The sequence below is a fragment of the Pseudoliparis swirei genome, chromosome 7, assembly GCF_029220125.1.
Source record: "Pseudoliparis swirei isolate HS2019 ecotype Mariana Trench chromosome 7, NWPU_hadal_v1, whole genome shotgun sequence".
In the NCBI taxonomy this organism is placed as follows: Eukaryota; Metazoa; Chordata; class Actinopteri; order Perciformes; family Liparidae; genus Pseudoliparis; species Pseudoliparis swirei.
In genome coordinates this window covers 31,128,166-31,154,385 of record NC_079394.1, presented here as the reverse complement: position 1 = coordinate 31,154,385, position 26,220 = coordinate 31,128,166, and the positions used below count along the sequence as shown (strand labels likewise).

The 26,220-nt window shown below is 53.1% G+C and overlaps 1 protein-coding gene across 1 annotated transcript in view; it reads right to left on the bottom strand.

Moving 5' to 3' along the window:
• cacna1ba (calcium channel, voltage-dependent, N type, alpha 1B subunit, a) overlaps positions 1–26,220 on the bottom strand; it is a 62,763-nt gene that overhangs the window by 27,412 nt on the left and 9,131 nt on the right. Inside the window, 17 exon segments of the mRNA XM_056418370.1 lie at positions 3,141–3,161; positions 6,420–6,431; positions 7,024–7,130; positions 7,206–7,265; positions 10,128–10,257; positions 10,418–10,514; positions 12,598–12,755; positions 13,213–13,857; positions 15,867–15,872; positions 16,645–16,769; positions 21,251–21,318; positions 21,447–21,564; positions 22,241–22,313; positions 22,587–22,718; positions 22,841–22,953; positions 25,880–25,992; positions 26,061–26,220. The exon segment at positions 26,061–26,220 is cut by the window's right edge and continues 52 nt beyond it. Of these exon segments, the coding sequence (XP_056274345.1) occupies positions 3,141–3,161; positions 6,420–6,431; positions 7,024–7,130; positions 7,206–7,265; positions 10,128–10,257; positions 10,418–10,514; positions 12,598–12,755; positions 13,213–13,857; positions 15,867–15,872; positions 16,645–16,769; positions 21,251–21,318; positions 21,447–21,564; positions 22,241–22,313; positions 22,587–22,718; positions 22,841–22,953; positions 25,880–25,992; positions 26,061–26,220 (2,138 nt within the window).

Below are 26,220 nucleotides of genomic sequence, written 5' to 3'. Positions count from 1 at the left end.
ACATTCACCGGACGCATAGCGAGCAACACACCGAGCACTGAGCGCTGCCTCCGACGCTCTACCAGAGCTCCTCGTACGGAGACGTGACACAGGAGAGGGAGTTCAGGCGGGTTGCTGCCTTGCTCGTGGCCACGCTGCCCTAGACCCACCGGTAGAGTCTCTGTTACAACACGACAGCAGACGGTCAGAACCTCAAGAGACGCACCGACACACACGTTTACGTCTGTGACCCTAAAGCACACAGGTACCCTCCTACAGCTGTGTGTACGGCTGTCACAGGACATGACTGGATAGGAGAAAGGAGATAGGATAGATTGGTGATCGGATATAGGGTAGATAGGAGATAGGATAGATAGGAGATAGGATAGAAAGGAGATAGGATAGATAGGAGATAGGGTAGATAGGAGATAGGATAGACATGAGATAGGATAGATAGGAGATAGGATAGATATGATAGATAGGGTAGATAGGAGATAGGATAGATAGGAGATAGGGTAGATAGGAGATAGGGTAGATAGGAGATAGGATAGATTTGATAGATAGGGTAGATAGGAGATATGATAGATAGGAGATAGTATAGATAGGAGATAGGATAGATATGATAGATAGGGTAGATAGGAGATAGGATAGATATGATAGATAGGATAGATAGGAGATAGGATATATAGGATAGATAGGATAGATAGGAGATAGGATAGATAGGAGATAGGATAGATATGAGATAGGATAGATAGGAGATAGGATAGATATGAGATAGGATAGATAGGATAGATAGGAGATAGGATAGATATGAGATAGGATAGATAGGATAGATAGGGTAGATAGGAGATAGGATAGATAGGAGATAGGATAGATCGGAGATAGGATAGATATGATAGATAGGGTAGATAGGAGATAGGATAGACAGGAGATAGGATAGATAGGAGATAGGATAGATATGATCGATAGGGTAGATAGGAGATAGGATAGATAGGATAGATAGGAGATAGGATAGATAGGAGATAGGATAGATATGATAGATAGGGTAGATAGGAGATAGGATAGATAGGATAGATAGGAGATAGGATAGATAGGAGATAGGATATATATGATAGATAGGATAGATAGGAGATAGGATAGATAGGATAGATAGGGTAGATAGGAGATAGGATAGATAGGAGATAGGATAGATAGGAGATCGGATAGATATGATAGATAGGGTAGATAGGAGATAGGATAGATAGGAGATTGTAACGCCCTGTTCTCTGTCTCCTGTCTCCTTGATGGATTCATTCCCTTCACCTGCCCTCAGCCTCTCTCATCTCCTTGGCGCCTGTGTTCCTTTATGCATTGAGCCAGTCGTCTCTGCCTATGTTCCTTTATGCATTGAGCCAGTCGGTCTCTGCCTGTGTTCCTTTATGCATTGAGCCAGTCGGTCTCTGCCTGTGTTCCTTTATGCATTGAGCCAGTCGGTCTCTGTCTGTGTTCCTTTATGCATTGAGCCAGTCGGTCTCTGTCTGTGTTCCTTTATGCATTGAGCCAGTCGTCTCTGCCTGTGTTCCTTTATGCATTGAGCCAGTCGGTCTCTGTCTGTGTTCCTTTATGCATTGAGCCAGTCGTCTCTGTCTGTGTTCCTTTATGCATTGAGCCAGTCGTCTCTGTCTGTGTTCCTTTATGCATTGAGCCAGTCGGTCTCTGTCTGTGTTCCTTTATGCATTGAGCCAGTCGTCTCTGCCTGTGTTCCTTTATGCATTGAGCCAGTCGTCTCTGTGTGTGTTCCTTTATGCATTGAGCCAGTCGGTCTCTGTCTGTGTTCCTTTATGCATTGAGCCAGTCGTCTCTGTCTGTGTTCCTTTATGCATTGAGCCAGTCGGTCTCTGCCTGTGTTCCTTTATGCATTGAGCCAGTCGGTCTCTGTCTGTGTTCCTTTATGCATTGAGCCAGTCGGTCTCTGTCTGTGTTCCTTTATGCATTGAGCCAGTCGTCTCTGCCTGTGTTCCCCTATGCATTGAGCCAGTCGTCTCTGCCTGTGTTCCTTTATGCATTGAGCCAGTCGTCTCTGTCTGTGTTCCTTTATGCATTGAGCCAGTCGTCTCTGCCTGTGTTCCCCTATGCATTGAGCCAGTCGGTCTCTGTCTGTGTTCCTTTATGCATTGAGCCAGTCGTCTCTGCCTGTGTTCCCCTATGCATTGAGCCAGTCGGTCTCTGTCTGTGTTCCTTTATGCATTGAGCCAGTCGTCTCTGCCTGTGTTCCCCTATGCATTGAGCCAGTCGTCTCTGCCTGTGTTCCTTTATGCATTGAGCCAGTCGTCTCTGTCTGTGTTCCCCTATGCATTGAGCCAGTCGTCTCTGTCTGTGTTCCCCTATGCATTGAGCCAGTCGTCTCTGTCTGTGTTCCTTTATGCATTGAGCCAGTCGTCTCTGTCTGTGTTCCTTTATGCATTGAGCCAGTCGTCTCTGCCTGTGTTCCCCTATGCATTGAGCCAGTCGTCTCTGTCTGTGTTCCCCTATGCATTGAGCCAGTCGTCTCTGTCTGTGTTCCCCTATGCATTGAGCCAGTCGTCTCTGTCTGTGTTCCCCTATGCATTGAGCCAGTCATCTCTGTCTGTGTTCCCCTATGCATTGAGCCAGTCGTCTCCAGCTGGTTGAGGTCTTTGATCGTCGCCTTGTGAGGCGCTAGATGAGCACTTTGCATTCCTGACCCTTTGTGGACCGTGTTGCTCTTTGGAAACCTTTTGCCTCAGTAAAGACCGTTCTGTGTTATCCACACGAGTCCCGCCCCTCGCTACCTGTGGTGCGACCCGTGACAGAGACAGGGTAGATAGGAGATAGGATATAGGAGATAGGATATAGGAGATATGATATAGGGTAGATAGGATATAGGGTAGATAGGAGAGCCTGAGTTTCCACTTGTGAGGGAAATAGATTCAGGTTTCATTCCTAAATGCGAAATAAAGAATGTGTTGATACTCTCACAGTATACATATATATATATAATATATTATATAACATACATCTATTTAAACCAGCCTAGTGGTGGAATGATGCTGCTACACCAGCCGAGGCCGTATGAGGATGCAGTGTTACACAGATGCATTATGGGTTCACTGGTTCCTACATGAGGTTGCTCATAGGCACAGTGGTAGGTGAAGGGTCCCCACCTGGTCACACCTGGCTGCGGCCTACTTCAGGAGAAACAGTGGTGAGACAAGGAACAGCACATGTCCAGAGGCATGCAGAGTGGAGCCCAACGGGTGGAGTGATGCATTGTGGGTGGGAGCAGACAACCGGGCAATCCATACCAGGGAAGAATGGCGACACAATAGGGAGATGTTCTAAATATGAATATTATAATTATCATAAAAACTCATCTAAACTTTAAAACCAGCGTCTCACTGGGATCTGAGTATTTCATCAGCAGCTTTTCACTTGACAGGGCACTCATTTTGCAAACTAGCGCTATCTCGGCTAACGTTGGCTAACGGCTAGGCCTGCTGGAGTGTAAACCTTCAGAGAGCGATGCTAACATTAGCATAGCAGCATCAGGACCGGCCTCCACACACAGTGTTGAGAGCGGGGCTGTTTTTAAACTAAGCTAGTTAGCCTTATTTCCTAATATCTACTGGATATTGCACATTGTGTCTCCATATTATGAAGGTTGTGAGCATGATGTGTTTAACCAATGAGTTCAGTCCGGATGCCGTCGGCAGGTGGAGGCGGTGAGTGACGGGGGTGACGTCATGTTCACGCTGCAGGGGTCCAGCCGGGACGCTGCAGGGGAGCATGTGGGGCTGCAGGGGAGCATGTGGGACGCTGCAGGGGAGCATGGGATGCTACAGGGGAGCATGGGACACTACAGGGGAGCATGTGGACGCTGCAGGGGAGCATGTGGACACTGCAGGGGGAGCATATGGGACGCCACAGGGGAGCATGTGGGACGCTGCAGGGGGTGCATGTGGGACGCTGCCGGGTGAGCATGGGACGCTGCAGGGGGAGCATGTGGGACGCTGCAGGGGGAGCATGTGGGACGCTACAGGGGGAGCATGTGGGACGCTACAGGGGGAGCATGTGGGACGCTACAGGGGGAGCATGTGGGACGCTGCAGGGGGAGCATGTGGGACGCTACAGGGGAGCATGGGACACTACAGGGGAGCATGTGGGACGCTGCAGGGGAGCATGGGACGCTGCAGGGGAGCATGGGGGCGCTACAGGGGAGCATGTGGGACGCTGCAGGGGAGCATGGGACGCTACAGGGGAGCATGTGGGACGCTGCAGGGGAGCATGTGGGACGCTGCAGGGGGAGCATGTGGGACGCTACAGGGGGAGCATGTGGGACGCTACAGGGGGAGCATGTGGGACACTACAAGGGGAGCATGTGGGACGCTGCAGCGGGAGCATGTGGGACGCTGCAGGGGAGCATGTGGGACGCTGCAGGGGAGCATGTGGGACGCTGCAGGGGAGCATGTGGGACGCTGCATGGGGAGCATGTGGGACACTACAGGGGGAGCATGTGGGACGCTGCAGGGGGAGCATGTGGGACGCTGCAGGGGGAGCATGTGGGACACTACAGGGGAGCATGTGGGACGCTGCAGGGGGAGCATGTGGGACGCTGCAGGGGGAGCATGTGGGACACTACAGGGGGAGCATGTGGGACGCTGCAGGGGGAGCATGTGGGACGCTGCAGGGGGAGCATGTGGGACACTACAGGGGGAGCATGTGGGACACTGCAGGCGGAGCATGGGACGCTGCAGGGGAGCATGTGGGACGCTACAGGGCGAGCATGGGACACTACAGGGGAGCATGGGACGCTGCAGGGGAGCATGTGGGACGCTACAGGGGAGCATGGGACGCTACAGGGGAGCATGTGGACGCTGCAGGGGAGCATGGGACACTACAGGGGAGCAGGTGGGACGCTGCAGGGGGAGCATGTGGGACGCTGCAGGGGGAGCATGTGGGACGCTACAGGGGGAGCATGTGGGACACTACAGGGGGAGCATGTGGGACGCTGCAGGGGGAGCATGTGGGACGCTGCAGGGGGAGCATGTGGGACGCTACAGGGGGAGCATGTGGGACCGCTGCAGGGGGAGCATGTGGGACGCTGCAGGGGGAGCATGTGGGACGCTGCAGGGGGAACATGTGGGACGCTACAGGGGGAGCATGTGGGACGCTGCAGGGGGAGCATGTGGGACGCTACAGGGGAACATGTGGACGCTACAGGGGGAGCATGTGGGACACTACAGGGGGAACATGTGGGACGCTGCAGGGGAGCATGTGGGACGCTGCAGGGGAGCATGTGGACACTACAGGGGGAGCATGTGGGACGCTGCAGGGGGAGCATGTGGGACGCTACAGGGGGAGCATGTGGGACGCTACAGGGGGAGCATGTGGGACCGCTGAGGGGGAGCATGTGGGACGCTACAGGGGGAGCATGTGGGACGCTGCAGGGGGAGCATGTGGGACGCTGCAGGGGGAGCATGTGGGACGCTACAGGGGAGCATGTGGGACGCTACAGGGGAGCATGTGGGACACTACAGGGGCAACATGTGGGACGCTACAGGGGGAGCATGGGACACTACAGGGGAGCAGGTGGGACGGTGCAGGGGGAGCATGTGGGACACTGCAGGGGGAGCATGTGGGACACTACAGGGGGAGCATGTGGGACACTACAGGGGGAGCATGTGGGACACTACAGGGGGAGCATGTGGGACACTACAGGGGGAACATGTGGACGCTGCAGGGGAGCATGTGGGACGCTGCAGGGGAGCATGTGGGACGCTGCAGGGGAGCATGTGGGACGCTACAGGGGAGCATGGGACACTACAGGGGAGCATGTGGGACGCTACAGGGGGAGCATGTGGGACACTACAGGGGGAGCATGTGGGACGCTGCAGGGGGAGCATGTGGGACACTGCAGGGGGAGCATGTGGGACACTACAGGGGAGCATGTGGGACGCTACAGGGGGAGCATGTGGGACGCTGCAGGGGAGCATGTGGGACGCTGCAGGGGAGCATGGGACGCTACAGGGGAGCATGGGACGCTGCAGGGGAGCATGTGGGACGCTGCAGGGGAGCATGTGGACACTACAGGGGAACATGTGGGACGCTACAGGGGGAGCATGTGGGACGCTGCAGGGGGAGCATGTGGACGCTGCAGGGGAGCATGTGGGACGCTCAGGGGAGCATGGGACACTACAGGGGAGCATGTGGGACGCTGCAGGGGAGCATGGGACACTACAGGGGAGCATGTGGGACGCTGCAGGGGAGCATGTGGGACACTACAGGGGAGCATGTAGGACGCTGCAGGAGCATGGGATACAGGGGAGCATGTGGGACGCTGCAGGGGATAGGGCAGTGGGGCTCGGGGAAGTGACTGGTCTGGGTATGTCGTCTCTCACACACAGACGGCACAATGACACGGCCAGGCAGAGAGGAGGCGTTACCCCATGAAGCTCCTTCCACGCGGAGCCGGAAACAGAGAGAGGAGCACGTCAGTCACTCCCATTGGTCCTCCAGGGTCCATCACTTCTCTCTTCTGCTAAAGATGCATTGTGTATGCACGTTCTGCTCCTTTGTGTTAGAGCAGGGCGTCAAACTCATGCTCGCCGTGGGCCACATCAGCATCATGGCCGCCTCTTAAAGGGCCAGAAACACTTTAGAAACTCCACAAACATACTGTTAAATAACTAGAGATGTTGTACAGAAGGAGATGTCTCTAATATTACGACATAAATCCATTTAATCCTAGACCTTCAAAATAAAAGCACGGGATATTTTTCTTCAATTTCTTTAAGAAAAAGGGATCACGTGTCTTTAAAGCCGCCAGGGGCCACATAGAGCGATGCGGGGGCCTCGTGTGTTAGAGGAACACGCTGTAAGTCGAGGTGCAGCTGATCCTCCCACTGGGGGTCAACACACTTACATCAGTTACACATGATATCATCACTTTAATACCCGGTATGGAACATCACATCCAGGAATGCACAAGGAGAAACTGAATGGTCAGAAGAGACCGGTCAACCAAAGGACGAGAGGGTTTGAACTTACGAAAATGCAAAAGCCACCAGCGCCCCACTGACCACTATGAAGTCCAGGATGTTCCACAGGTCCCTGAAGTAGGCGCCAGGGTGGAGCAGCAGCCCGAGGTCCACCATCTACGCCCAGACACATGCTGGCCGTTCATTGGCTGTTTGGGCCGTTTCATCCTGGGCTTCATTGAGACATATTACCTTGATCACCAGCTCAAAGGTGAACACGCCCGTGAAGACGTAGTCCAGGTAGCGGAGCACCTGCAACAGAGACTCAGAGACTCAGAGACACAGAGACTCAGAGACACAGAGACTCAGAGACACAGAGACTCAGAGACACAGAGACTCAGAGACACAGAGACTCAGAGACACAGAGACACAGAGACTCAGAGACTCAGAGACACAGAGACTCAGAGACACAGAGACTCAGAGACTCAGAGACACAGAGACTCAGAGACACAGAGACTCAGAGACACAGAGACTCAGAGACTCAGAGACACAGAGACTCAGAGACACAGAGACTCAGAGACTCAGAGAGACAGAGACTCAGAGACACAGAGACTCAGAGACACAGAGACTCAGAGACACAGAGACTCAGAGACTCAGAGACTCATCCTCTCTCCTTATGGACGCTTAGGATACTGAGCTCTCCTCCTCCTCCCTCTCTCTTATGGACGCTTAGGATACACTGAGCTCCTCCTCCCTTATGGACCTTTAGGATACACTGAGCCTCTCCTTATGGACGCTTAGGATACACCTCCTCCTCTCTCCTCTCTGGACGCTTAGGATACACTGTGCTCCTCTCTCCTCTCTCCTTAAGGACGCTTAGGATACACTGAGCTCCTCTCCTCTCCTCTCTCCTTATGGACGCTTAGGATACACTGAGCTCCTCTCTCCTCTCTCCTTATGGACGCTTAGGATACACTGAGCTCCTCTCTCCTCTCTCCTTATGGACGCTTAGGATACACTGAGCTCCTCTCTCTCTCCTCTCCTCTCTCCTTAAGGATGCTTAGGATACACTGAGCTCCTCTCTCCTCTCCTCTCTCCTTATGGACGTTTAGGATACACTGAGCTCCTCTCCTCTCTCCTTATGGACGCTTAGGATACACTGAGCTCCTCTCTCCTCTCCTTATGGACGTTTAGGATACACTGAGCTCCTCTCCTCTCTCCTTATGGACGTTTAGGATACACTGAGCTCCTCTCCTCTCTCCTTATGGACATTTAGGATACACTGAGCTCCTCTCTCCTCTCCTCTCTCCTTAAGGACGCTGAGGATACACTGAGCTCCTCTCTCCTCTCCTCTCTCCTTAAGGACGCTTAGGATACACTGAGCTCCTCTCTCCTCTCTCCTTATGGACGCTTAGGATACACTGAGCTCCTCTCTCCTCTCCTTATGGACGCTCAGGATACACTGAGCTCCTCTCTCCTCTCTCCTTATGGATGTTTAGGATACACTGAGCTCCTCTCTCCTCTCCTCTCCTTAAGGATGCTTAGGATACACTGAGCTACTCTCTCCTCTCTCCTCTCCTCTCTCCTTATGGACGTTTAGGATACACTGAGCTCCTCCTCTCTCCTTATGGATGTTTAGGATACACTGAGCTCCTCTCTCCTCTCTCCTTATGGACGTTTAGGATACACTGAGCTCCTCTCTCCTTAAGGACGTTTAGGATACACTGAGCTCCTCTCTCCTCTCCTCTCCTTATGGACGCTTAGGATACACTGAGCTCCTCTCTCCTCTCTCCTTATGGATGCTTAGGATACACTGAGCTCCTCTCTCCTCTCTCCTTAAGGACACTTAGGATACACTGAGCTCCTCTCTCCTCTCTCCTTAAGGACGCTTAGGATACACTGAGCTCCTCTCTCCTCTCTCCTTAAGGACGCTTAGGATACACTGAGCTCCTCTCTCCTCTCTCCTTAAGGACGTTTAGGATACACTGAGCTCCTCTCTTCTCTCACCTCTCTCCTTATGGACGCTTAGGATACACTGAGCTCCTCTCTCCTCTCTCCTTATGGACGCTTAGGATACACTGAGCTCCTCTCTCCTCTCTCCTTAAGGACGCTTAGGATACACTGAGCTCCTCTCCTCTCTCCTTAAGGACGCTTAGGATACACTGAGCTCCTCTCTCCTCTCTCCTTAAGGACGCTTAGGATACACTGAGCTCCTCTCTCCTCTCCTTAAGGACGCTTAGGATACACTGAGCTCCTCTCTCCTCTCTCCTTAAGGACGCTTAGGATACACTGAGCTCCTCTCTCCTCTCTCCTTAAGGACGCTTAGGATACACTGAGCTCCTCTCCTCTCTCCTTAAGGACGCTTAGGATACACTGAGCTCCTCTCTCCTTAAGGACGCTTAGGATACACTGAGCTCCTCTCCTCTCTCCTTAAGGACGCTTAGGATACACTGAGCTCCTCTCTCCTCTCTCCTCTCTCCTTATGGACGCTTAGGATACACTGAGCTCCTCTCTCCTCTCTCCTTAAGGACGCTTAGGATACACTGAGCTCCTCTCTCCTCTCTCCTTATGGACGCTTAGGATACACTGAGCTCCTCTCTCCTCTCTCCTTAAGGACGCTTAGGATACACTGAGCTCCTCTCTCCTCTCTCTCCTTAAGGACATTTAGGATACACTGAGCTCCTCTCTCCTCTCTCCTCTCCTCTCTCCTTAAGGACGCTGAGGATACACTGAGCCTCTCTCTCTCTCCTCTCTCCTTAAGGACATTTAGGATACACTGAGCTCCTCTCTCCTCTCTCCTCTCCTCTCTCCTTAAGGACGCTGAGGATACACTGAGCTCCTCTCTCCTCTCTCCTCTCTCCTTAAGGACGCTTAGGATACACTGAGCTCCTCTCTCCTCTCTCCTCTCTCCTTAAGGACGCTTAGGATACACTGAGCTCCTCTCTCCTCTCTCCTTAAGGACGCTTAGGATACACTGAGCTCCTCTCTCCTCTCCTCAGAGGTGTTGACGCCTCCTCTCATGGCTCTGCTGATGCTCCCTGACAACTGAACTGAATGTTCTCCAAGCTGTAATGAACACACATGAGCATAGCCCACTCCTCTTGTCGTGAACCACATCACATGCGACTGCATGAGTTAACCCTGTGTGGCGTTCAAGGACAGCGTGGGACTCACGTTGTTGCGAGGCGCGTTGGTCCACACGGGGTCCTCTGCAGCCAGAGCGATGCTGCTCATGGAGATGACCACCAGGATGGACATCTCAAAGTAACGCAGAGTCACGATGTAGTGACATAAGCGCCTCACCCTGAGGAGAGGGGCACAGCATGGACGCCATGTGGTCAGAAGATGAAGGGACTCTCTGCCTCCTGAGGTCATGTGACGTCTCCTTCTACGCTGACCACTGAGATGTGTCCATGAAGGCTCTGTGTGGGCGGGCCTTCAGGGACGGGGAGGAGGGGACTTACGGATTGGTCTGTCCAAAGATGAACATGGAGCTGTAGGGCAGGATGGGTTTGGCTCCGCCCTCATTCAGGACCGCCGGGTCACCGTCAGCACTGTTCACTGAGGAGAGACAACACCTGGGTCACAGCTCACAGGGGGGCTCACACCTCCTGTAGCCTGTACCATATACCCTGTACCCTGTATCACTGTACCCTGTACCCTGTATCACTGTACCCTGTATCCTATACCCTGTATCCTATACCCTTTACCCTGTATCCTATACCCTGTATCCTATACCCTTTACCCTGTATCACAGTACCCTGTACCCTTTACCCTGTATCCTATACCCTATACCCTATACCCTGTATCCTATAACCTATAACCTATACCCTGTACCCTGTATCCTATACCCTGTACCCTGTACCTCTGTATCCTATACCCTTTACCCAGTATCCTATACCCTATACTCTGTACCCTGTACCCTGTACCCCTATACCCTGTACATCTATACCTCTGTACCCCTATACCCTTTACCCTGTACCCCTATATCATGTACCATTTACCCTGTACCTCTGTACCCCTATACCCTGTACCCTGTACCTCTATACCCTGTACCTCTGTACCCTGTACCCCTAAACCCTGTACATCTGTACCCTGTACCCTGTACATCTGTACCCTGTACCCCTATACCCTGTACCCTGTACCTCTATACCCTGTACCCTGTACCTCTGTACCCTGTACCCCTATACCCTGTACCTCTGTACCTCTGTACCCTGTACCCTGTACCTGTACCTCTGTACCCTGTACCCCTAAACCCTGTACATCTGTACCCTGTACCCTGTACCTCTGTACATCTGTACCCTGTACCCTGTACCTCTATACCCTGTACCCTGTACCTCTGTACCCTGTACCCTGTACCCTGTACCCTGTACCCCTATACCTTGTACATCTGTACCCTGTACCCCTATACCCTGTACCCTGTACCCTGTACCTCTGTATCCTATATCCTATACCCTGTATCCTATACCCTGTATCCTATACCCTTTACCCAGTATCCTATACCCTATACTCTGTACCCTGTACCCCTATACCCTGTACATCTATACCTCTGTACCTCTGTACCCCTATACCCTTTACCCTGTACCTCTGTACCCTGTACCCCCTATACCCTGTACCCTGTACCCCTATATCATGTACCATTTACCCTGTACCTCTGTACCCCTATACCCTGTACCCTGTACCTCTATACCCTGTACCTCTGTACCCTGTACCCCTTAACCCTGTACCCTGTACCCTGTACCTCTGTACATCTGTACCCTGTACCCCTATACCCTGTACCCTGTACCTCTGTACCCTGTACCCCTATACCCTGTACCTCTGTACCCTGTACCCTGTACCTCTGTACCTCTGTACCCTGTACCCTGTACATCTGTACCCTGTACCCTGTACCTCTGTACCCTGTACCCCTATACCCTGTACATCTGTACCTCTGTACCTCTGTACCATGTACCCTGTACCTCTGTACATCTGTACCTCTGTACCCCTATACCTTGTACATCTGTACCCTGTACCTCTGTATCCTATATCCTATACCCTGTATCCTATACCCTGTATCCTATACCCTTTACCCAGTATCCTATACCCTGTACATCTGTACCTCTGTACCTCTGTACCCTGTACCCCTATACCCTGTACCCTGTACCTCTGTACATCTGTACCTCTGTACCCCTATACCTTGTACATCTGTACCCTGTACCCCTATACCCTGTACCCTGTACCTCTGTATCCTATATCCTATACCCTGTATCCTATACCCTATACCTCTGTATCCTATACCCTGTATCCTATACCCTGTACCTCTGTATCCTATACCCTATACCCTGTACCCTGTACCTCTGTATCCTATACCCTATACCCTGTACCTCTGTACCTCTATACCCTGTACCTCTGTACCTCTGTACCTCTGTACATATGTACCTCTGTACATCTGTACCCTGTACCCCTATACCCTGTACCCTGTACCTCTGTACCTCTATACCCTGTACCTCTGTACCTCTGTACATCTGTACCCTGTACCCCTATACCCTGTACCCTGTATCTTGGGGGTCACACCAGGCCAGAGACCTAGAGGCCAGAGTCTCTGACTGGAGGAGTCTTCTGTTGAGTTTGACCACGCCCCTTTCCTGGGCCAGTTGGTACTGACTTTGAGTGAAGGGGGCGTCTCCGGCGGAGGAGGGGGAGCCGGTCCTCTTGATGTTCCTGTGGTTGTCTGAGTCTTCTGGTTGGCCAGGAGGCCAGCTGCCCCCCCCGGAGCCCTGCTGGGGGGGGCAGGCCAGGCTCTCCCCCTCCGAGTCACCCGACCTGTCCGGAGCAGAGAGGAACCAACACTGACTCAGGCCCACACCGACCTCTGACCTCTGACCTCTGAGGAGGTTCCTGGGGTGTTAGATATATATAGATATGGAAATGTATATATAGATATTTACATATAAATATCTATATATCTATATATAGATATATATATATATATCTATATATAGATATATACATATATATAGATATATATGTATATATCTATCTATATATCTATATATACATATATATAGATATATATGTATATATCTATCTATATATCTATATATAGATATATAGATAGATATCTAGATATATATAGATATATACATATATATCTATATATATATATATCGATATATATATAGATATTTATATGTATATATCTATATATAGATATATATATATTATATATATCTATATAAACATACAGGTATGCATATTAAGCCAATGGGAGTGGCTGTACCTTTGGGTCTTCTCTCTTCTGGCGGCCGGCTCTCCATCCACCGATTGGCTGCTGGACCCGTGGGTCCGATGGCTCCTCCTCTTCCCGTTGGCTCGGCCGTCTCCTCTGGAAGGCCGATCTCCATCTTTCTGGCGGGGCCTCCGCTCCGCCCGGCCCCCCCCGGGCCCGGCGCCCCCTCTGGGCTGCCGGTGTGAGCGATGATGCCGATGCTCTCTGTCCCCCGTGACTCCTCCCCCTCCCCCCCCTCCCCCGCCGACCTCCGGCGAGCTCCTGCGTCTCCTGCCTCCCTCCCGGCTGCGGGGCCTCTCGCTCCTCCCCTCCCCCCCCCGGCTGCCTTCCTGGTCTTTGGCGTGGCTGTGGTGGCCGTGATGGCCGCCGTCATCACGCGTCTCCGGCCCGGCTCCGGCCCGCTGGTCGCGGTGGCGAGGCGCGGCGGGGGGGGGAGGGGCGGCGGCCTTGTGGCGGTGGTGCCGGTGGCCGTCTCGGGGCCGGACCTCCAGCGGCCGGTCCAGGTGGGTCTTCAGGTGGAGACGCTCCTCCAGCTCCAGCTCGCTGTACAGGACCTCGCAGCTGGCCCGGTTCTGCCTCCTCAGCTGGCCGGCCCTCTGCTCCCACACCGACAGGCTCCTCCCAGAGCGCTGCTCCCTCCTGGGGGGGGGGGCGGCCTTCATACCTCATGACACACCACAACTATAACGCATGGTCCACGGTCACATGGTCCACTGGTCACATGGTCCACTGGTCACATGGTCCACTGTCACATGGTCCACTGGTCACATGGTCCACTGGTCACATGGTCCACTGTCACAAGATCCACTGGTCACATGGTCCACTGTCACATGGTCCACTGTCACATGGTCCACTGTCACATGGTCCACTGTCACAAGATCCACTGGTCACATGGTCCACTGGTCACATGGTCCACTGTCACATGGTCCACTGTCACATGGTCCACTGTCACATGGTCCACTGTCACATGGTCCACTGTCACATGGTCCACTGGTCACATGGTCCACTGTCACATGGTCCACTGTCACATGGTCCACTGTCACATGGTCCACTGGTCACATGGTCCACTGTCACATGGTCCACTGTCACATGGTCCACTGTCACATGGTCCACTGTCACATGGTCCACTGTCACATGGTCCACTGGTCACATGGTCCACTGTCACATGGTCCACTGTCACATGGTCCACTGTCACATGGTCCACTGGTCACATGGTCCACTGTCACATGGTCCACTGTCACATGGTCCACTGTCACATGGTCCACTGTCACATGGTCCACTGTCACATGGTCCACTGGTCACATGGTCCACTGGTCCACTGTCACATGGTCCACGGTCACATGGTCCACGGTCACATGGTCCACTGTCACATGGTCCACTGTCACATGGTCCACTGTCACATGGTCCACTGGTCACATGGTCCACTGTCACATGGTCCACTGGTCACATGGTCCACTGTCACATGGTCCACTGTCACATGGTCCACTGGTCACATGGTCCACTGTCACATGGTCCACTGGTCACATGGTCCACTGTCACATGGTCCACTGTCACATGGTCCACTGGTCACATGGTCCACTGTCACATGGTCCACTGTCACATGGTCCACTGGTCACATGGTCCACTGTCACATGGTCCACTGGTCACATGGTCCACTGGTCACATGGTCCACTGGTCACATGGTCCACTGTCACATGGTCCACTGTCACATGGTCCACTGTCACATGGTCCACTGGTCACATGGTCCACTGTCACATGGTCCACTGTCACATGGTCCACTGTCACATGGTCCACTGGTCACATGGTCCACGGTCACATGGTCCACTGTCACATGGTCCACTGTCACATGGTCCACTGTCACATGGTCCACTGTCACATGGTCCACTGTCACATGGTCCACTGTCACATGGTCCACTGGTCACATGGTCCACTGGTCACATGGTCCACTGTCACATGGTCCACTGGTCACATGGTCCACTGTCACATGGTCCACTGTCACATGGTCCACTGGTCACATGGTCCACTGTCACATGGTACACTGGTCACATGGTCCACTGGTCACATGGTCCACGGTCACATGGTCCACTGTCACATGGTCCACTGGTCACATGGTCCACGGTCACATGGTCCACTGTCACATGGTCCACTGGTCACATGGTCCACTGTCACATGGTCCACTGCCACATGGTCCACGGTCACATGGTCCACTGCCACATGGTCCACTGGTCACATGGTCCACTGTCACATGGTCCACTGTCACATGGTCCACTGTCACATGGTCCACTGTCACATGGTCCACTATCACATGGTCCACTGTCACATGGTCCACTGTCACATGGTCCACTGGTCACATGGTCCACTGGTCACAAGATCCACTGGTCACATGGTCCACTGTCACATGGTCCACTGGTCACATGGTCCACTGGTCACATGGTCCACTGTCACATGGTCCACTGTCACATGGTCCACTGTCACATGGTCCACTGTCACATGGTCCACTGGTCACATGGTCGACTGTCACATGGTCCACTGTCACATGGTCCACTGGTCACATGGTCCACTGTCACATGGTCCACTGTCACATGGTCCACTGGTCACATGGTCCACTGTCACATGGTCCACTGTCACATGACCACATGGTCCACTCTTTTCTCGGTGGTTCCGAAGCGTCTTGCATGACGAGGATGAAGCTCAGCTGCTGTCAGCCGGTGGCGGCCATGATGAAGAGCTTCCACGAGGAAGATCTTCATCTTCATCAGTCTGACGGAATGATACCCACAATGCATCAACACACACACACACACACACACACAGCGTGACGATGGTACCTTCTGGAGAGGAGCGACATCACACACGCGTGGAAACAAGAAGCAACACGCCAAGGGGGAGGAGTCAACAGGTGTAACAGAGCGGTGACTCACAGGGAGCGAGCGCTGCAGACGGAGGAGCAGCTAGAGGAGCGTTACCACAGAGAGGGAGGAGAGCGTCAGACAGGAGGAGGCACCTCCTCCCTCACAGGGAGCACCTCCTCTCTCACAGGGAGCACCTCCTCTCTTACAGGGAGCACCTCCTCCCTCACAGGGAGCACCTCCTCTCTCACAGGGAGCGAGCGCTGCAGACGGAGGAGCAGCTAGAGGAGCGTTACCACAGAGAGGGAGGAGAGCGTCAGACAGGAGGAGGCACCTCCTCCCTCACAGGGAGCACCTCCTCTCACAGGGAGCACCTCCTCTCTTACAGGGAGCACCTCCTCCCTCACAGGGAGCACCTCCTCTCTCACAGGGAGCACCTCCTCCCTCACAGGGAGCACCTCCTCTCTCACAGGGAGCACCTCCTCTCTCACAGGGAGCACCAGAAGAAGAAGAAGAAGAAGAAGAAGAAGAAGAAGAAGAAGAAGAAGAAGAAGACAAAGTGTCGTCGACTCACGCTGAGACGGAAATGTTGGAGGCCGACACGGGGCTGACCTCCTTGACCTCCTTGACCTCTTTGACCTCTTTGACCTTCTGCAGGGCGAGCTTCTTATTGATGGCCTCCTCTTGCTCCTCTTCATCCTGAACAGCACGTGGAAACACACACACACACACATGCATAAAGTACACAGACACACACAGGCATACACACACTCACACAGACACACACATAGAGACACACACAGACAGATACACACACACTCACACACACACACACAGAGAGACACACACACACACAGACACACACAGACACAGACACACACACAGACAGATACACACACACTCACACACACACACACACACAGACACACACAGACAAAGACACAAACACAGACAGACACACACAGACAGATACACACTCACTCACACACACACACACACAGAGAGACACACACACACACAGACACACACACAGACAGACACAGATACACACAGACACACACACACACAGACACACACACACACACAGACACACACACACACACACACACACACACACACACAGACACACACAGACATACACACACACAGAGAGAGACACACACTCCGTTGTCAGGGGTTGTTAGATTTGGATGCAGAGTTTGAGTAAAGTGTATGATGAGCTGGTGTGTGTAGCTCTGAGGTGGAGGTGAGGTCACTGGTGGAGGTGAGGTCACTGGTGGAGGTGAGGTCACTGATAGAGGTGAGGTCACTGGTGGAGGTGAGGTCACTGGTAGAGGTGAGGTCACTGGTGGAGGTGAGGTCACTGGTGGAGGTGAGGTCACTGATAGAGGTGAGGTCACTGATAGAGGTGAGGTCACTGGTAGAGGTGAGGTCACTGGTGGAGGTGAGGTCACTGATAGAGGTGAGGTCACTGGTGGAGGTGAGGTCACTGGTGGAGGTGAGGTCACTGATAGAGGTGAGGTCACTGATAGAGGTGAGGTCACTGGTAGAGGTGAGGTCACTGGTAGAGGTGAGGTCACTGATAGAGGTGAGGTCACTGGTAGAGGTGAGGTCACTGGTGGAGGTGAGGTCACTGATAGAGGTGAGGTCACTGGTGGAGGTGAGGTCACTGGTGGAGGTGAGGTCACTGATAGAGGTGAGGTCACTGGTAGAGGTGAGGTCACTGGTAGAGGTGAGGTCACTGGTGGAGGTGAGGTCACTGGTGGAGGTGAGGTCACTGGTAGAGGTGAGGTCACTGGTGGAGGTGAGGTCACTGATAGAGGTGAGGTCACTGGTGGAGGTGAGGTCACTGATAGAGGTGAGGTCACTGGTAGAGGTGAGGTCACTGATAGAGGTGAGGTCACTGGTAGAGGTGAGGTCACTGATAGAGGTGAGGTCACTGGTGGAGGTGAGGTCACTGGTGGAGGTGAGGTCACTGGTAGAGGTGAGGTCACTGATAGAGGTGAGGTCACTGGTGGAGGTGAGGTCACTGGTAGAGGTGAGGTCACTGGTAGAGGTGAGGTCACTGATAGAGGTGAGGTCACTGGTAGAGGTGAGGTCACTGATAGAGGTGAGGTCACTGGTAGAGGTGAGGTCACTGATAGAGGTGAGGTCACTGGTAGAGGTGAGGTCACTGATAGAGGTGAGGTCACTGGTAGAGGTGAGGTCACTGGTGGAGGTGAGGTCACTGATAGAGGTGAGGTCACTGGTAGAGGTGAGGTCACTGGTGGAGGTGAGGTCACTGATAGAGGTGAGGTCACTGATAGAGGTGAGGTCACTGGTAGAGGTGAGGTCACTGATAGAGGTGAGGTCACTGGTAGAGGTGAGGTCACTGATAGAGGTGAGGTCACTGGTGGAGGTGAGGTCACTGGTAGAGGTGAGGTCACTGATAGAGGTGAGGTCACTGGTAGAGGTGAGGTCACTGATAGAGGTGAGGTCACTGATAGAGGTGAGGTCACTGGTGGAGGTGAGGTCACTGATAGAGGTGAGGTCACTGGTAGAGGTGAGGTCACTGATAGAGGTGAGGTCACTGGTAGAGGTGAGGTCACTGGTAGAGGTGAGGTCACTGATAGAGGTGAGGTCACTGGTGGAGGTGAGGTCACTGATAGAGGTGAGGTCACTGGTGGAGGTGAGGTCACTGGTAGAGGTGAGGTCACTGGTGGAGGTGAGGTCACTGGTAGAGGTGAGGTCACTGATAGAGGTGAGGTCACTGATAGAGGTGAGGTCACTGGTGGAGGTGAGGTCACTGATAGAGGTGAGGTCACTGGTAGAGGTGAGGTCACTGATAGAGGTGAGGTCACTGGTAGAGGTGAGGTCACTGATAGAGGTGAGGTCACTGGTGGAGGTGAGGTCACTGATAGAGGTGAGGTCACTGGTGGAGGTGAGGTCACTGGTGGAGGTGAGGTCACTGATAGAGGTGAGGTCACTGGTGGAGGTGAGGTCACTGATAGAGGTGAGGTCACTGGTAGAGGTGAGGTCACTGATAGAGGTGAGGTCACTGGTGGAGGTGAGGTCACTGATAGAGGTGAGGTCACTGGTGGAGGTGAGGTCACTGGTAGAGGTGAGGTCACTGGTAGAGGTGAGGTCACTGATAGAGGTGAGGTCACTGGTGGAGGTGAGGTCACTGATAGAGGTGAGGTCACTGGTAGAGGTGAGGTCACTGATAAAGGTGAGGTCACTGATAGAGGTGAGGTCACTGGTGGAGGTGAGGTCACTGATAGAGGTGAGGTCACTGGTGGAGGTGAGGTCACTGGTAGAGGTGAGGTCACTGGTGGAGGTGAGGTCACTGATAGAGGTGAGGTCACTGGTAGAGGTCAGGTCACTGATAGAGGTGAGGTCACTGGTGGAGGTGAGGTCACTGATAGAGGTGAGGTCACTGGTGGAGGTGAGGTCACTGATAGAGGTGAGGTCACTGATAGAGGTGAGGTCACTGGTGGAGGTGAGGTCACTGATAGAGGTGAGGTCACTGATAGAGGTGAGGTCACTGGTAGAGGTGAGGTCACTGATAGAGGTGAGGTCACTGGTGGAGGTGAGGTCACTGGTAGAGGTGAGGTCACTGATAGAGGTGAGGTCACTGGTGGAGGTGAGGTCACTGATAGAGGTGAGGTCACTGGTAGAGGTGAGGTCACTGGTGGAGGTGAGGTCACTGATAGAGGTGAGGTCACTGGTGGAGGTGAGGTCACTGATAGAGGTGAGGTCACTGATAGAGGTGAGGTCACTGGTAGAGGTGAGGTCACTGATAGAGGTGAGGTCACTGGTGGAGGTGAGGTCACTGATAGAGGTGAGGTCACTGATAGAGGTGAGGTCACTGGTAGAGGTGAGGTCACTGATAGAGGTGAGGTCACTGGTGGAGGTGAGGTCACTGATAGAGGTGAGGTCACTGGTAGAGGTGAGGTCACTGATAGAGGTGAGGTCACTGATAGAGGTGAGGTCACTGGTGGAGGTGAGGTCACTGATAGAGGTGAGGTCACTGGTAGAGGTGAGGTCACTGATAGAGGTGAGGTCACTGGTAGAGGTCAGGTCACTGATAGAGGTGAGGTCACTGGTAGAGGTGAGGTCACTGGTGGAGGTGAGGTCACTGATAGAGGTGAGGTCACTGGTGGAGGTGAGGTCACTGATAGAGGTGAGGTCACTGATAGAGGTGAGGTCACTGGTGGAGGTGAGGTCACTGATAGAGGTGAGGTCACTGGTAGAGGTGAGGTCACTGGTGGAGGTGAGGTCACTGATAGAGGTGAGGTCACTGGTAGAGGTGAGGTCACTGATAGAGGTGAGGTCACTGGTGGAGGTGAGGTCACTGATAGAGGTGAGGTCACTGGTAGAGGTGAGGTCACTGATAGAGGTGAGGTCACTGATAGAGGTGAGGTCACTGGTGGAGGTGAGGTCACTGATAGAGGTGAGGTCACTGGTAGAGGTGAGGTCACTGATAGAGGTGAGGTCACTGATAGAGGTGAGGTCACTGGTGGAGGTGAGGTCACTGATAGAGGTGAGGTCACTGATAGAGGTGAGGTCACTGATAGAGGTGAGGTCACTGGTAGAGGTGAGGTCACTGATAGAGGTGAGGTCACTGATAGAGGTGAAGTCACTGATAGAGGTGAGGTCACTGATAGAGGTGAGGTCACTGGTGGAGGTGAGGTCACTGGTAGAGGTGAGGTCACTGGTGGAGGTGAGGTCACTGATGGAGGTGAGGTCACTGGTGGAGGTGAGGTCACTGATGGAGGTGAGGTCACTGGTAGAGGTGAGGTCACTGGTAGAGGTGAGGTCACTGATAGAGGTGAGGTCACTGGTGGAGGTGAGGTCACTGGTAGAGGTGAGGTCACTGGTGGAGGTGAGGTCACTGATGGAGGTGAGGTCACTGGTAGAGGTGAGGTCACTGATAGAGGTGAGGTCACTGGTAGAGGTGAGGTCACTGATAGAGGTGAGGTCACTGGTAGAGGTGAGGTCACTGATAGAGGTGAGGTCACTGGTGGAGGTGAGGTCACTGGTAGAGGTGAGGTCACTGATAGAGGTGAGGTCACTGGTAGAGGTGAGGTCACTGGTGGAGGTGAGGTCACTGGTGGAGGTGAGGTCACTGATGGAGGTGAGGTCACTGGTGGAGGTGAGGTCACTGGTGAAGGTGAGGTCACTGGTGGAGGTCACTCTACCTTGGTGAGCTCCTGGGCGTTGGCCAGGTTGTCCACGGCGATGGCCAAGAAGACGTTGAGGAGCGTGTCTGGTGGTCTGTGTCTAAGGAGAAGATCAGACCATCGATAACACACAGCCTCAAACGCACCACGGGGGGGGGGGGGGGACCAGAGGGGGAGGGTCACGTGACCAGAGGGGGAGGGGGTTGCAGGATACAGTTTCCAAAGAGAGTGAGGACGATGAAGTAAATGGAGGAGAACATCCCCCTGCGGACGCCGCCCTGGGCCTCGATCCCATGGTACATCACGGCGTTCCAGTCCTCCCCCGTCAGGATCTGTAGGGGAGACACAGGGACAGGTCTCTGAGGTGTGATGTCATCAGGTCTCTGAGGTGTGATGTCATCAGGTCTCTGAGGTGTGATGTCATCAGGTCTCTGAGGTGTGATGTCATCAGGTCTCTGAGGTGTGATGTCATCAGGTCTCTGAGGTGTGATGTCATCAGGTCTCTGAGGTGTGATGTCATCAGGTCTCTGAGGTGTGATGTCATCAGGTCTCTGAGGTGTGATGTCATCAGGTCTCTGAGGTGTGATGTCATCAGGTCTCTGAGGTGTGATGTCATCAGGTCTCTGAGGTGTGATGTCATCAGGTCTCTGAGGTGATGTCATCAGGTGTCTGAGGTGATGTCATCAGGTCTCTGAGGTGTGTTGTCATCAGGTCTCTGAGGTGTGATGTCATCAGGTGTCTGAGGTGTGATGTCATCAGGTCTCTGAGGTGTGATGTCATCAGGTCTCTGAGGTGTGATGTCATCAGGTCTCTGAGGTATGATGTCATCAGGTCTCTGAGGTGTGATGTCATCAGGTCTCTGAGGTATGATGTCATCAGGTCTCTGAGGTGTGATGTCATCAGGTCTCTGAGGTGTGATGGCATCAGGTCTCTGAGGTATGATGTCATCAGGTCTCTGAGGTATGATGTCATCAGGTCTCTGAGGTGTGATGTCATCAGGTCTTTTACCTGGAACACGGTGAGGATGGCTGCGGGGAACGTGTCGAAGTTGGTCGTCGGCGTTTCGTCTTCAAAGTTAAATCTGTGGGGAGGAACGTGCATGAAAGAGAAGCTTTGGAGCCCCTCCCCCTCACAGCCCCTCCCCCTCACGGCCCCTCCCCCTCACAGTCCCTCCCCCTCACGGCCCCTCCCCCTCACGGACCCTTCCCCTCATGGCCCCTCCCCCTCACGGCCCCTCCCCCTCACGGACCCTTCCCCTCACGGCCCCTCCCCCACACGGACCCTTCCCCTCATGGCCCCTCCCCCTCACGGCCCCTCCCCCCCTCCCCCTCACAGGTCAGCGTTCACGACTCACTGGCCACCGAACAGCTGCATGCCCAGAAGAGCGAAGACCACGATGAAGAGGAAGAGGAGGAACAGCAGGCTGATGATGGACTTCATGGAGTTGAGAAGAGAGACGACCAGGTTCCTCAGAGAGTTCCAGTACCTACACACACACACACACACACACACACACACACACACGTGGATATGCAGTATTCATAACCACAGTCTCACACACACACACACACACACACACACACACACACACACATGCCGACCACTCACTTGGTGACCTTGAAGATGCGCAGCAGCCTCAGCGCTCGCAGGACGCTGATCCCGAAGGAGGCTTCGGGTTTGATGGTGGCCCAGATCACCTCGAACACGCTGCCGACGATCACCTGCAAGCATAGGTACAGAGCGCTGCCATTACCCAGCATGCCCTCTGGGACATCGCAACCTTCTAGAAACCTCTGCTCTGGATCCTCCAGGAGAGCATCACCCTGAGAGCTGTGTGGCTGCAGAGATACCCCTTAGAGATACCCCTGTAGAGATACCCCCTTAGAGATACCCCTTAGAGATACCCCCTTAGAGATACCCCTTAGAGATACCCCTGTAGAGATACCCCTGCTGAGATACCCCTAGAGATACCCTGTAGAGATACCCCTTAGAGATACCCTTTAGAGATACCCCTGAGAGATACCCTGTAGAGATACCTTAGAGATACCCTTAGAGATACCCTTAGATACCCCTGAGAGATACCTGTAGAGATACCCTTAGAGATACCCCTTAGAGATACCCTTGTAGAGATACCCTTAGAGATACCCTGTAGAGATACCCTTAGAGATACCCTGTGAGATAACCCTGTAGAGATACCCTTAGAGATACCCTGTAGAGATACCCTTAGAGATACCCTGTAGAGATACCCCTGTAGAGATACCCCCTGTAGAGATACCCCTGTAGAGATACCCCCTTAGAGATACCCCTTAGAGATACCCCTGTAGAGATAACCCTTAGAGATACCCCTGTAGAGATAACCCTTAGAGATACCCCTGCAGAGATATCCCTTAGAGATACCCCTGTAGAGATACCCCTTAGAGATACCCCTGTAGAGATACCCCTTAGAGATAACCCTGTAGAGATACCCCTGTAGAGATACCCCCTTAGAGATACCCCTTACAGATACCCCTGTAGAGAGATACCCTTAGAGATAACCCTGTAGAGATACCCCTGTAGAGATACCCTTAGAGATACCCCTGTAGAGATAACCCTTAGAGATACCCCTGCAGAGATATCCCTTAGAGATACCCTGTAGAGATACCCCTGTAGAGATACCCCTGAGATACCCTTAGAGATACCCCTGTAGAGATACCCCCTGTAGAGATACCCCTGTAGAGATACCCCCTTAGAGATACCCCTGTAGAGATACCCCCTTAGAGATACCCCTTAGAGATACCCCTGTAGAGATACCCCTTAGAGATACCCCTGCAGAGATACCCCTGTAGAGATACCCCTGCAGAGATACCCCTTAGAGATACCCCTTAGAGATACCCCTGTAGAGATACCCCTTAGAGATACCCTGAGATACCCTGTAGAGATACCCAGAGATACCCTGTAGAGATACCCTTAGAGATACCCCTGTAGAGATAACCCTGTAGAGATACCCCTTAGAGATACCCTGCAGAGATACCCTGTAGAGATACCCCTTAGAGATACCCTGTAGAGATACCCTTAGAGATACCCCTGTAGAGATACCCCTTAGAGATACCCTGTAGAGATACCCTGTAGAGATACCCTGTAGAGATACCCCTGTAGAGATACCCTGTAGAGATACCCCTGTAGAGATACCCCAGAGATACCCTGTAGAGATACCCTGTAGAGATACCTGTAGAGATACCCTGTAGAGATACCCTTAGAGATCCCTGCAGAGATACCCCTGTAGAGATACCCCTTAGAGATACCCCTGTAGAGATACCCCTGTAGAGATACCCCTGTAGAGATACCCCTTAGAGATACCCCTGTAGAGATACCCCTTAGAGATACCCCTGTAGAGATACCCCTGTAGAGATACCCCTTAGAGATACCCCTGTAGAGATACCCCTTAGAGATACCCCTGTAGAGATACCCCTTAGAGATACCCCTGTAGAGATACCCCTTAGAGATACCCCTGTAGAGATACCCCTTAGAGATAACCCTGTAGAGATACCCCTGTAGAGATACCCCTTAGAGATACCCCTTAGAGATACCCCTGTAGAGATACCCCTGTAGAGATACCCCTTAGAGATACCCCTTAGAGATACCCCTGTAGAGATACCCCTTAGAGATAACCCTGTAGAGATACCCCTGTAGAGATACCCCTTAGAGATACCCCTGTAGAGATACCCCTGTAGAGATACCCCTGTAGAGATACCCCTGTAGAGATACCCCTGTAGAGATACCCCTGTAGAGATACCCATGTAGATACCCTTAGAGATACCCTCAGAGATACCCTGTAGAGATACCCCTGTAGAGATACCCTTAGAGATACCCTGTGAGAGAGATACCCTGTAGAGATACCCCTTAGAGATACCCTTGTAGAGATACCCCTTAGAGATACCCCTGTAGAGATACCCCTGTAGAGATAACCCTGTAGAGATACCCCTTAGAGATACCCCTGTAGAGATACCCCTGTAGAGATACCCCTGTAGAGATACCCCCTGTAGAGATACCCCTGTAGAGATACCCCTTAGAGATACCCCTTAGAGATACCCCTTAGAGATACCCCTGTAGAGATACCCCTGCAGAGATACCCCTGTAGAGATACCCCTGTAGAGATACCCCTTAGAGATACCCCTGTAGAGATACCCCTGTAGAGATACCCCTTAGAGATACCCCTGTAGAGATACCCCTGTAGAGATACCCCTGTAGAGATACCCCTGTAGAGATACCCCTTAGAGATACCCCTGTAGAGATACCTCTGCAGAGATACCCCTTAGAGATACCCCTGTAGAGATACCCCTGTAGAGATACCCCTGTAGAGATACCCCTGTAGAGATACCCCCTGTAGAGATACCCCTGTAGAGATACCCCTGTAGAGATACCCCTGTAGAGATACCCCTGTAGAGATACCCCTTAGAGATACCCCTGTAGAGATACCCCTGCAGAGATACCCCTGTAGAGATACCCCTTAGAGATACCCCTGTAGAGATACCCTTAGAGATACCCCTGTAGAGATACTCTGCAGAGATACCCTTAGAGATACCCCTGCAGAGATACCCCTGTAGAGATACCCCTTAGAGATACCCCTGTAGAGATACCCCTGTAGAGATACCCCTGTCGGGGCCTTACCCCGAAGTCGAAGCAGTTGAAGGAGGAGTGGAAGTAGCTCTGCGCTCCGATGCCGTACATCTTGATGGACATCTCGGCCAGGAAGAGGCCCAGGAAGACGAACTCGGCGAGGTCTGAGACACGAGGACACGGATCACTGGATGCTGAACACAACACACGCTGCTCACCGTCAGACACTCACAGAGGGCAAAGGTCAGCCAGGCGGGCTGGTCGTAGTGCACGATGGCCACGCACAGCGTGTTGAGGCCCACCACACACAGCACCGTCCAGTAGAAGCTCTGGGACTTCACCAGCCGGCGGACGGTGAAGCGAAGCCTCCTCTCCTTCCTCCTGAGGAGCGA